A 12117-nucleotide genomic window follows, 5' to 3' on the forward strand; every position below is an offset into this window, starting at 1 on the left:
AAGTGCATACATACATCCTAGACTAAGTGGCTACACCTTCCCACCAAAGGTACTGGTGTGTTTTCTCCAACACTATAAAGACATGCTACAACCCCCTAGGGGTCCGGGACCAGTGCCGAGGGAAGTAGGGGTGCTGGGGGTGCGGCCGCACCCCCTCCCCCACGTCCCACCGCACCCCCCACCGCACCCCCTAAAGGGGGGTTGGGGGAAAAATATTGCCGATCGGCAAGTAGAGGCTCTGACATCAGTGGCGTGAAGTAGGAGCTATTGGCTACTTCTATTTCCAGTACAATTTCAAAATAAACATGTGTTGAATGATCGATTGTATAGACAAAAAAAAAAAGAAAGGCTCTTGTTTTGAAATGTGCTTCTGGGCACTGTTTAGACAGGAAATGGCTTTCAAAGGACTTCCCTTTTAACTTGTCTAAGCGTTTGTCTCTCCGTGCGTAACATATGCGTCATGGACTCGGTGGATTATAACAATACGGGCATAAAAGGAATATACAGAACACCAAGACAACACAACCTATGAAGGCATTAAACATCGCCCTCTGCTAGCCCTGGCGTCCTCACTGGTGAGTCGTGGCTAAAGACTTGTAATGATGAATGCTATGTTATGCTGCTGTGCTGCCTGGCTAGGCTAATGTTTGGGCTAGCTAGTGGCTAATGGCTATGGTGTACCAGAAGTTGACCAGCTGTTTCCTAACACTGGGGTCTGGACCGATGCGGCGGACAATATAGCATCTAATAATATCCTGCTGGCTGCAATCAGATCAGTGGCATATGGCCACTGTGTGCGCATTTTTTATATGTCTCCGCACTGTCCACAGCCCGTTTGGAGAGGCAAAGGGAAAGTTTAGTGTGCAGTTCCCAATTGTGTTACATTTAGCTAAAAAATAAACCGCGGAAACCCGAATAAAACATGCAAAAAAGGTTATAAAACACAATTAAAATCCGCAAATAACCGCAATTTTTCGCACGGGGATCGTGTCACGCACGCGCGCGAATTAGTTCCCACGGCTATGTCCGGGACCCCCTGTTACCCCTGCTATAAAAACATGCTACAGTGGCTACAAGATCCCACCAGTGTCCTTGACCAAAGGTACTGGTCCTTGTGTTCCAACTGGAGTACGGTTGGTCAGGGGCGTCACAAGGGGTAGGAAAGTGGGACTGAGTTACCAGGGCCCAAGGTGTTGGAGGGGCCTTAATTATTTTATACTTTAGCTATTGAAAAATATTTATATTTTTGAAAAGTCGTGAAAATGTGTGCAAATCTTTGAATATATGTATTTTTAAAGCGAACATTTGTAACTCAAATCTTGCTTCTGGGGGGTCCCTGGAACGAAATATTTTGAAATGGGGGTCCGTGGCCAAATACATACCATTTTGGGGGTCCTTCACATGAAAAGGTTTGAGCTCCACTGACATCGAAACATAGATTAAAAAAAAAAACCTTAGAAGGATTTGAAATATTCAAAGATTTTCATGATTCTTCAAAAATAGTAGATCTACAAGCTCGCAGCGTGGCACTCGGTGCCGCGCTGTGAGCTTGTATATCTGCTATTTTTCAATAGTTAAAGCACAGGGGCCCCACAGTGAATCCTTGTACCCAGGGCCCAGAATTTGGTGCGACACCCCTGCGGTTGGTCCCTGGGCAGAGCTCTGCACTGGGGCTCTGCTGGTCCCTGGGCAGAGCTCTGCCCTGGGGCTCTGCTGGTCCCTGGGCAGAGCTCTGCACTGGGGCTCTGCTGGTCCCTGGGCAGAGCTCTGCACTGGGGCTCTGCTGGTCCCTGGGCAGAGCTCTGCACTGGGGCTCTGCTGGTCCCTGGGCAGAGCTCTGCACTGGGGCTCTGCTGGTCCCTGGGCAGAGCTCTGCACTGGGGCTCTGCTCCTCCTAAGTACATTTAGTACAGTACTTAAAGGATGGGTCAAATGCAGAGGACAGGGTTTTTTCCAAGGGAAATGCTGTTTAACTAAACTTGCCCTGTACTGTATGTACAGTATATATACTGTATGTTAAGCGTTAGACCTTCTATGTTTTGTAACCCAAGCACTCTTACTTGTCAGCAGCCATAACCCACAGCGACCCTCTTTAAGTATTTTTAAGCATCCTGCGCGATAGAATCACATTTACACTGCATCTAAAGACTCCACCTTTTGCACAAAAATCGCGCATTTTTACCCCAATGTTCCTAGCAGCTTCTCCTGAAGCTATTGTATTCGCACAATGTACACTTTGTAGAAAAGTAATGTGTGGGTTTGCTATGCAAATCTTTCCCCAGAGTGTCTCCTACGCAATTTTCGTCACCAAAGTATCAGGTTACAGTTTGCTTCAGCAGTGACGGGCGCGCAGCAGCGAGAGCCTAGCTAGCCGAGAGCCTGTATCTTACAAGAAGTTGGCGGCCCTTCGGGCCACTCACCTCTAGAGTTCGGCCCACTCACCTCTTCACAGCAACATACTGTCTGTGTGTGTGTGTGTGTGTGTGTGTGTGTGTGTGTGTGTGTGTGTGTGTGTGTGTGTGTGTGTGTGTGTGTGTGTGTAGGGGTGTGTGTGTGTGTGTGTGTTGCTAAAATGAAAACATTGAAATAATGAAAATAAAACATTGGCAGGCCTATTATAGTAATAATAATAACATAATTAGGCCAAAACTTTTTTTTTTTCAAAAAACTTTTTTTTTTCAAAAAACTTTTTTTTTTCAAAAAACTTTTTTTTTTCAAAAAACTTTTTTTTTCAAAAAACTTTTTTTTTCAAAAAACTTTTTTTTTTCTCAATTTTTTTTTCTCAAAACACTATTTTTTCTCTAAAATTTTTTTTTTCTCAAAAAAATATTTTCTCTCAAAAAAAGAACTACCCATATTTGCCCATTACAAATCCATTTGATTGCTGGTATACCGTGAGGGGCCCCGGAGGGGGCCCGAGCTCTAGATTTGAGGGGGCCCGAAATTCTAGTTATGTTAATTATGTCTGGTACCAGTATTAATGTCACGGTCTGCCCCTCAGCCCTTGGACTTTGTCTTCTTTATTCGTTTTTGGACTTGATTTAGGATTTAGATTTTTTAAATCAACCTCAGGTCTAATTGGGTTTAGGTGTACTTACTTACTGACTTTACTGAATTAAATAAATCAGGGGGGTTCTCAACCCACTGTCCTACTGGAGACTCAAATGATGATGAATTCAACTCGTGCAGGGGTGTCGCACCAAATCATGGGCCCTGGGTACAAGGGTTCACTGCGGGGCCCCCATGAATGTTCTTCATAGGGAGAGGGGGTTTAACCCATTTAGACTGGGAACACATTATTTTGTGCTTTAACTTTTGAAAAATAGCAGATCTACAAGCTGCAAGCTAGTAGATCTGCTATTTTTGAAAGAATCTTGAACATTTGTGAAAGTCTTTGAATATTTCAAATCCTTCTAAGGTTTTTTGAAAAACCTGTTTCTATGTCAGTGGTGCTCAAACCTTTCCAAAATGATATGTATTTGTCCACTGACCCCCATCTCAAAATATTTAGCTCCAGGGACCCCCCAGAAGCAAAATTGCAGTTACAAATGTTTGCTTAAAAAATACATCTATTCAAAGATTTGCACACATTTTCATGACTTTTCAAAAATAGCAGATCTGCAAGCTCGAGTGCCGCGCAGTGAGCTTGTAGATCTGCTATTTTTCAACAGCTAAAATATTAAATAATGAAGGCCCCTCCACCTTGGGCCCTGGTAACTCAGTCCCACTTCCCCCCCTTGTGACGCCCCTGTTCCTGTGCAATTGATAGAAAATAAGTCATTTTTGGGGTGAACTACTCCTTTAATCCTCTCCGTTCCCTGTGGAACATCAGGCTGAGATGAAAGCCATGCGTTGCTTTCAAGCGTTTTAAAGGGAAAACGTTCAGGACAGGAAACTGACACGTTGATATGTCCCTTCTTCTCTCTGCAGTCAAGACTCTGAAGATAGAGAGGAACACATCAGATAAGGCTGCTCACTTTGAGCCCGTCACCATCAAAGGTAAGTCACTTTGCATCCTGATTCATTCATGTTAGGTTAATCTTCTCTTTTCTTTTCCCCACTGTGCAAATAATTGGAATCGCTGTTAAAAAATGTTTTCACTGTTTTTATTTTTATTCTTTGTAGAGTTTGAACACACGGAGGGACAACTTCAATCAAACACTATCGCGGTGAGTTGACTTATCAGTATTGTTCATCATGTGAGGTCCACGTGCACGCGTGTACACACGCACGTATGCACACACGCAAGCACACGATGGAAGAAGTGCTTTTTTCATTGAGTAAAAGCATCAATACCACCATGTGGAAATAATGTTCTGTATTCAAATTTTACTTGAGTAAAAGTACAAAAGTATTGGCATCAAAATATACTTAAAGTACCCAAATTAAAAGTAGTCTTTATGCAGAAGGTCCCGTTTCACAAGTTTCCAAATGTATAAAATCTTTTGAAAATAGCTGATCTACAAGCTCACAATGCGTCACAAAGCGCTGATTTCAATGGTAGGCCTAACAGGTCAGCTGGGCACTAGGACATCTCGGAACCTCCAAACCTCCAAAATGTTAAAAAATATATATTTTTAAAAATGGCCTTAACTATAAGAAAGTATACATGATCATAATCATAATAATTAATATCATGATTACATGCTTAAACATTCGACAATTAAGGTCTAATATTTCTAGCCTTGTAAACCAGCTTCTGAAATGAAGCCAAAATACAGTGTAAAAATACCGAATTAAAAATGCAAAAAATACAGTACTTGGGTAAATGTACTTAGTTACTTTACACCACTGCCCGCGCGCGCACGCACACACACACACACACACACGCACACACACGCACACACACACACACACACACACACACACACACACACACACACACACACACACACACACACACACACACACACACACACACATGGCTACAGAAATGAGTGATAAAGCCGTAGATAACACCCTGTGGTGTTTCTCTTCTCTTCACCCCAGCTGAAAGGAAGCAGCTGCACCCACCTGCGTTTCATCATCTCCTCAGGATACGATCACTTTGTCTCCGTGCACCGAGTGACCGTGGAGAGCTGAGTGTCCTGTCCACGCCGCGCTGCCACTTACCGCCTGCTGGGGGCGATGTGGGGAGCTGACTGTCCACGCCGCGCTGCTACCTACCGCCTGCTGGGGGCGCCGTGGAGAGCTGACTGTCCACGCCGCGCTGCTACCTACCGCCTGCAGGGGGCGCCGTGGAGAGCTGACTGTCCACGCCGCGCTGCTACCTACCACCTTCTCTCTTATACAGGCCTCCTTCCAATAAAAGCCTGGTGCCCGCTACTGTTGAGATAAATAAAAGCCTGGGTTTCTATAAGAAATAACTCTTAAATAACTCTTAAATCAGGTGTCTTCAACGTTTTTCAAGCCATGGACCCCCTTCCTAAGCGAGAGATGAAGCAGGGACCCCAGATGAAAACTTTTCATATATTTAATAGAGCTTCGTAGACTGGTTCCACAGCAGTGTATGTTGGATACGTGTGCATTTGCATACATTTAACCTTGCATCGTCAGTACTTTGTAAACTCCACCTTTCACTCTGTACTTGGTCTGCTCTTTCCCCCCCCTCTAATCTACACCAAACCTCTTTGCCAAAAATAGCCGATCTACAGCTACGTAGGATCACAGAGCCTCGCAGTGAAGATCTGCTAATGTTCCCCTCAGAATAGGGATGCGAGGGTTCACGTGCTTAATGAGTTCCTGTCACACAGAGATTTGGCGGTCCCCCTGTAGTAACTCTGGGGACCCCCTAGGGGTCCCCCTGTAGTAACTCTGGGGACCCCCTCTTGGTCCCCCTGTAGTAACTCTGGGGACCCCCTCCCCCTGTTGTAGCTCTGGGGACCCTCTAGGGGTCCTGGTCCCCCTGTAGTAACTCTGGGGACCCCCTCTTGGTCCCCCTGTAGTAGCTCTGGGGACCCCCTAGGGGTCCCGGTCCCCCTGTAGTAATCCTGGGGACCCCCTCTTGAAGACCTCTGTTCTAAATAAAAGCACCAGAGTTGGCGAGCTGCAGGCACACTACAAAAAGGTTTTCTATTTCTACTTTTCTATTTGACATTGTCAACACGTAGGTGTCCTACGAGCAACAAACAATTGTATTAGCATACTCTACCATACAGATGAGTTATGTAAGGGATAACATCTGGCTCAGCTGTGATTATGGAGTGATAGGAGACCGACAGGTTGATATGCCACCGACACCATAGCGGAGGTGGCATATCAACCTGAAGGTCCGTTATAGAGCGGAGCGGTCATTATTCTCCTATAATTCCAATTGACCAATAAGAATCAAGCATTTAACTAAGCTGGGTAAAAAAATGTATTAACATACTCTAGTCTATACCATACAGAGTAAGTTATATTATATTAATTAGATTGGACAAAATTCAATTTATTCGTAAAAAAAAGTTACCGCTTTAAGTGTTAAAGGGATTTTTCACTTTCAAAAAAACTTTTGGTAATTTTATCGTCTAATCAGGCTTTTATGAACACCCTGAACAGTTTTTAATTTGCTTGATTCAATATTTAGATATTTGATGTAAATGTTACCAGGCCCTCCAGACCCAGGGCCTCTCCCCTCACACACCCACTGTAACTTCAAACTAATAATAATTATTAAAAATAAATGAAAAAAGTTATTGAAAAAACACGGCCTGCTCACACATTAGAAGGGTAAAATGAGTCACCAGAAAAAATAATGGGTGTTTTTAATGAATCTGTCATGGTTAAAATGGAGTTTGAAGTTACAATGGGTGTGTGTGGGGAGAAAAGTGTTTCCCTGTTGCAAGTGGAATATCCCTTTAAGTCCAGTTAGTGATGTGAGCTTGTAGATTTGCCATTTTTTCAAAGTTTTTCAAAGTTTTTCCTTAATACTGACATGTGCAAAAATAGCAGCACCAGGTTGGAAGCAGTTAAGCTTTAGATTAGAGAATAACTGTATGTTCTTTTGTACTTGACTGTATATGGCTTTATAGGAAAGAGCAATTAAACTGAATATGAATAAATCTCATTGTGCACATTGAGTCCTTGTAGATAAAAGAACGCACATTAACGTCTTATTTCATGGAAATTTGCAGTCAGTGGGGACGTCCTCAGTTAAATCCTATGTGTGTTTGAACTGGAAATTCAATTAAAGGTGTTCTTTTAAACTAAAATTAATTCGTTGTTTCAACGCTTGTCCGTTGTATTGCATTTACCTGCAGTAGTTAAAAGTATCAATACTGCCATGTAGAAATACTCTGTTACAAGTAAAAGTCCCGACATTTTCAAATGTATGACATTTAAAAGCATGTTTTGAAAATATCAGATCTACAAGCTCACAATTGTGAGCTTGTAGATCGTCTATTTTCAAATGGCCGAAATGTATATAGGGCTGAAGTTGTTAATGTATGTTTTGTAATGATCAAAAGCTAAAGTAACTAGTTTTCAAATAATCTGAGTAAAAGTAGGCAAAAATAAACATTTGCCTTTGAAATGTAGCGCTGAAAATTGAAATACTAACGTAAAATAATACATATAACTTTTACTTAACTTACAGTACAGTACTAGAGTAAATGTACTTAATTACTTTACACCACTGAACTGTTTCATTGTGCTTTGTGTTGTCAGTCAGGTTATGACTGACTGAGTGCAATGGTGTAAAGTAACTATTTACTTAAGTACTGTACTTAAGTACTGTACTTAATTAAGTACAGGTTATGACTGACTGAGTGCCGTTCATTCTGGAGAAAAGTGGTTTCATCCAAGCCTGGTGTTTTTACCTGCCAAAGCCTTCCTTTTTCTTCATAATGAAAGAGTTGGTCAGACTCAGTGATGAATGGCAGATTCCTCCCAACAAAAGAAAAACATTATAATAATGAGATAATCGTCCGGGCAACGCTGAGTGGTGTGGAGATAGAGCTAATTAACTCATTACCAAAGAGACGGGCTGAAATTGGCATCCTCCGCAACCCCCCCCCCCCCGTCCGAGGGGGGACATCAGGACAAGAGAGAGGACGGAGGACGGAGGGGGGGAGGACGGGCAGTGGATGGTGGGGGACGACGACCAGATGGTTTCCACGCCAACCAGCTATAATGGTCTCAGTGGGCTGCAGGCCCCCGCTCCAACAAAAGACCCCCCCCCCCATCCCGTAAGCCTGATTTAATACTTAGTAAGGTGTCGTGCTGCGCAAAATGAAACGCGTCGGGGAGCTTGTAGGTTGTAGGTCTTGTAGGTCGGCTATTTTCGACGCGTGCTGCAGCCCAGTACAAAGTACATTTGTATACGGGTTGTTGTGTCGTTTACTGCAGGATCAGAATCAGCTTTGTTGGCACAGGTTGACAGGTTTAAGAGATGACATTTAAAAGAATGTTGTGCAGCAGTGTTAAAGTCCCTGTCCACCACCACTAGGTGGAGCAGTGTTAAAGTCCCTGTCCACCACCACTAGGTGGAGCAGTGTTAAAGTCCCTGTCCACCACCACTAGGTGGAGCAGTGTTAAAGTCCCTGTCCACCTCCACAGAGGTTGTGGGTTTGAATCCACCGCGGTGCAACCGGCTCTGTCGGGCGTCTATGGCATGTCATAGACGCCCGACAGAGAATCTATGCTATCACCATTGGCCCGTTTTCTGGGGAGGCGAAGCCGGGTGGGGGTGGGGGGGGGGGGGGGGGGGGGTGATAATTGTCATTGCATTGTCTGTCAGCAGGGAGTGTTGGGCGGGAGGAGTAGGATGAAGGTTCCACGTCCTCCCGGTGGGGGCTCCTCACTGGGTGAGGTGAGTCAGTTGGATACAACAGTACGTCCTCCCGGTGGGGGCTCCTCACTGGCAGGTGAGTCAGTAGGATACAACAGTACGTCCTCCCGGTGGAGGCTCCTCACTGGGTGAGGTGAGTCAGTAGGATACAACAGTACGTCCTCCCGGTGGAGGCTCCTCACTGGCAGGTGAGTCAGTAGGATACAACAGTACGTCCTCCCGGTGGGGGCTCCTCACTGGCAGGTGAGTCAGTAGGATATAACAGTATGTCCTCCCGGTGGGGGCTCCTCACTGGGTGAGGTGAGTCAGTAGGATATAACAGTATGTCCTCCCGGTGGGGGCTCCTCACTGGCAGGTGAGTCAGTAGGATACAACAGTACGGAGTGGGACTGACTTACCAGGGCCCAAGGTGGAGGGGCCTTAATTATTTTATACTTTAGCTATTGAAAAATAGCAGATATACAAGCGCACAGCGCCGTGCTGCTATTTTTGAAAAAGTCATGAAAATGTATGCAAATCTTTTGAATGTATGTGTTTTTTAAGCAAAAAAATAATAATTGCTTCTGGGGGGTCCCTGGAACTAAATATTCTGAGATGGGGGTCCATGGACAAATATCATTTTGGGGGTCCTTCACATGAAAGAGTTTGAGCACCACTGACATAGAAACAGGTTGTATATCTGCTATTTTTCAATATAAAGCACAAAATAATGCGTTCCCAGTCAAAATGGGTTAAACCCCCTCCTACCCCCTATGAAGAACATTCATGGGGGGGCCCGGCAGTGAATCCTTGTACCCAGGGCCCAGGATTTGGTGTGACACCCCTGCTTTCAGGGGCTGTGCTGGGAAACACGGAGCTCATGTGGGGGGGGAGTCCCTTTCCAATTACTCATCTGTTGACTGTAGCCCCCCCCCCCCCCCAGCGCAGGGGATTCACACAGAGCACTGGAGTGTCTGCACGTTTACGCTTTCCCACTGATATCAGTAGCGAACCGTATAGAAGTGGATAAGCTAATGAAAAAAGGAAGAAAGAAAAAAAATCCAAACTATTTTCCGGCATGACTATACTACCGTATCCACCCCCCCCCCCTGATAATTCAGGCAACAAACTAATATCGCTGCTGCGTATCCGGTCGTGGAAATGCAGTCCATTTTTCGATACAAAGAAACTAATAAGCAGCAGAAGGGGGGGGGGGGGGATTGATCGAATATATAATATATATATATATTATATATACGACTCATATATCGTCGTTGTCGGGCAGAAACCTCGTATCTCCAAGTTTCAAATTTGTAGAGCAAATTTTAAAGCAGATCTACAAGCACACAACGCCTTGTAGATCGGCTGTTTTCACTAGTTTAAATCATTTTTGCAATGAAAAATGTAAAACGAACGGTTTTGAACATACAAGGTTTCCTCCCGACAGTGACGATATATTCTGTATCGGCCCCAGCCATGTGTAAAAATAAATGTGGTAATATTAAGGGGTTAGGAAAGAGTTTAATTGCAGATCTTTAGGACCTCTAATAGGCCTACTAACAGCTGGCACCATGTCTATTTATCGGCTGCTAGGATTTGCGTGACCGTATATATTATCTTATTGTATGATGAACAGGGTGGTGCACATATGCATCCTCCTCCTCCTCCTTCCTCTAATGAATTCAGAGCCCCTTTGTGCTGCTTGGCTGTCCGGGGGGGGGGGGGGGGGCGATCATCAGAATCCCAGTGGGTGGGGGGGGGGGCCTGCATGCATGCATTATAATGGTGCGGCTGCATGCAGGCCGTTCAGAGCCCCCTGTATTGTATTATCATCCAGATCTCCTCTGTGATGCCGGCTGCCTAACTGCTGTCCACCTTTCTCCACGGTTAGACACTCACTGGACCAGAACCACGTTTATTCAGCCGACTTAATAAGACGAGAAAAACGATAAGCAGGGGCTCCTTTTCTTCCTGGCACCGCCATCCCACTGTAAACCGTTGAGGAAAGTGTTGTTCGTCTTCTCCCTGTAAGCCCAAAAGGTTAAACAGCAAAACACGGAGAAGATTGAGTTCAATATCTGCAACGGTCTGCATTTATAACGTTGCAATCTGGAAGAGGCAAGTGGCTGCTGGTCCTGATAAGTTATTTTATAACTCCATTCTTCCATCCGCAGGATATACTATCTGTATATATATATATATATATATATATATATATATAAATATATATATATATATATATATATATATATATATATATATACTATCTGTAGACTATCTGTAGCCGTAATGTTATTCAGTTGAATGGGTTATGATGGTGTATTGGTGTTATTATCGTGGGGTGCGATGTTTGCAATGTGAAGTTTTGCAGCATTAAAAGATTGCGGTTCATCGTGACTGGATGACCAGAGCAGTGCTGGAAGTAACGACGTACATTTACTTTTACTTTACTTAGTTACGATTTTCACTACTTTTTCTTCTACTCCACTACTGTAAATATTGTACTGTACTTTCTTCACTCCATTTGCCATTTGAAAATAGCCCATCTACAAAGATAGATAGATAGATAGATAGATAGATAGATAGATAGATAGATAGATACCTTTATTATCCTAAGGGGGAAATTCAGTTGCCCAGAGGCAGCACAGCAGTCTAAGGTTACAGTTACAGGGAAGTAAGAAAGAAGACAGTACTGTTGTGTACAGCAAAAAACAAACAAGGAAGGATGAAGATGTAACAATACAGAGCTAAAATATAAAATAAAAAAACAACAACAACAAAAATCTCTCTTTATATATAGATAAAGTGTCGAGAATCACAAAGTGTTGAAGCCCCAAAAACGTCATTACACAAATAGTAATAATATTTAAGTAGCTTAACTATAATGGATTGCAATTTAATAGCACTTTTCAAGCAAGTTGCGAACTCAAGGTGTTTACAATGGTCCCTTCGTTCATACAATGGGAACGACATATCAAAGATAAAAATATATATACACACATACTGTACATACATATACAGTTTACACAAGTGTCTCAGTCAAGACATGCAATAGTACTTAACCCATTCAGAACGGGTACACATTTTGTGTATCATTATTTTATGCTTTAACTATTGAAAAATAGCAGATATACAAGCTCACAGGGCGGCACCGAGTGCTGCGCTGCGAGCTTGTAGATCTGCTATTTTTGAAAAATCGTGAAAATTAGAATTTTGACCCGATTCTATAAGTGTCTTTTGAATCCTTCTAAGATTTTTTGAAAAACCCTATGTTTCTATGTCAGCAATCTGGCCAGCCATCGTCAAAGAAAAGCTCCTTTTCACTTAACTGGAGCTCAGTTAGTCGATCTGTTCTTGAGAGACTACTA

At 43.5% G+C, this 12117-nt stretch overlaps 1 protein-coding gene across 1 annotated transcript in view; it reads left to right on the top strand.

Moving 5' to 3' along the window:
• The window catches only part of hspb11 (heat shock protein, alpha-crystallin-related, b11), a gene marked incomplete at its 5' end in the record, with an annotated part of 14109 nt that extends 9012 nt beyond the window's left edge, over window positions 1–5097 (top strand). The window contains 4 exons of the mRNA XM_080738846.1: window positions 1659–1898; window positions 3931–3999; window positions 4108–4169; window positions 4990–5097. Of these exons, the coding sequence (XP_080594972.1) occupies window positions 1659–1898; window positions 3931–3999; window positions 4108–4169; window positions 4990–5082 (464 nt within the window). The 3' untranslated portion in view covers window positions 5083–5097. The remainder of the gene's footprint in view (window positions 1–1658; window positions 1899–3930; window positions 4000–4107; window positions 4170–4989) is intronic.
• Between the last annotated feature and the right edge of the window lie 7020 nt (window positions 5098–12117).

The sequence above is a fragment of the Nannobrachium achirus genome (genome assembly GCF_963921795.1).
Source record: "Nannobrachium achirus genome assembly, chromosome: 12".
Classification (NCBI taxonomy): domain Eukaryota; kingdom Metazoa; phylum Chordata; class Actinopteri; order Myctophiformes; family Myctophidae; genus Nannobrachium; species Nannobrachium achirus.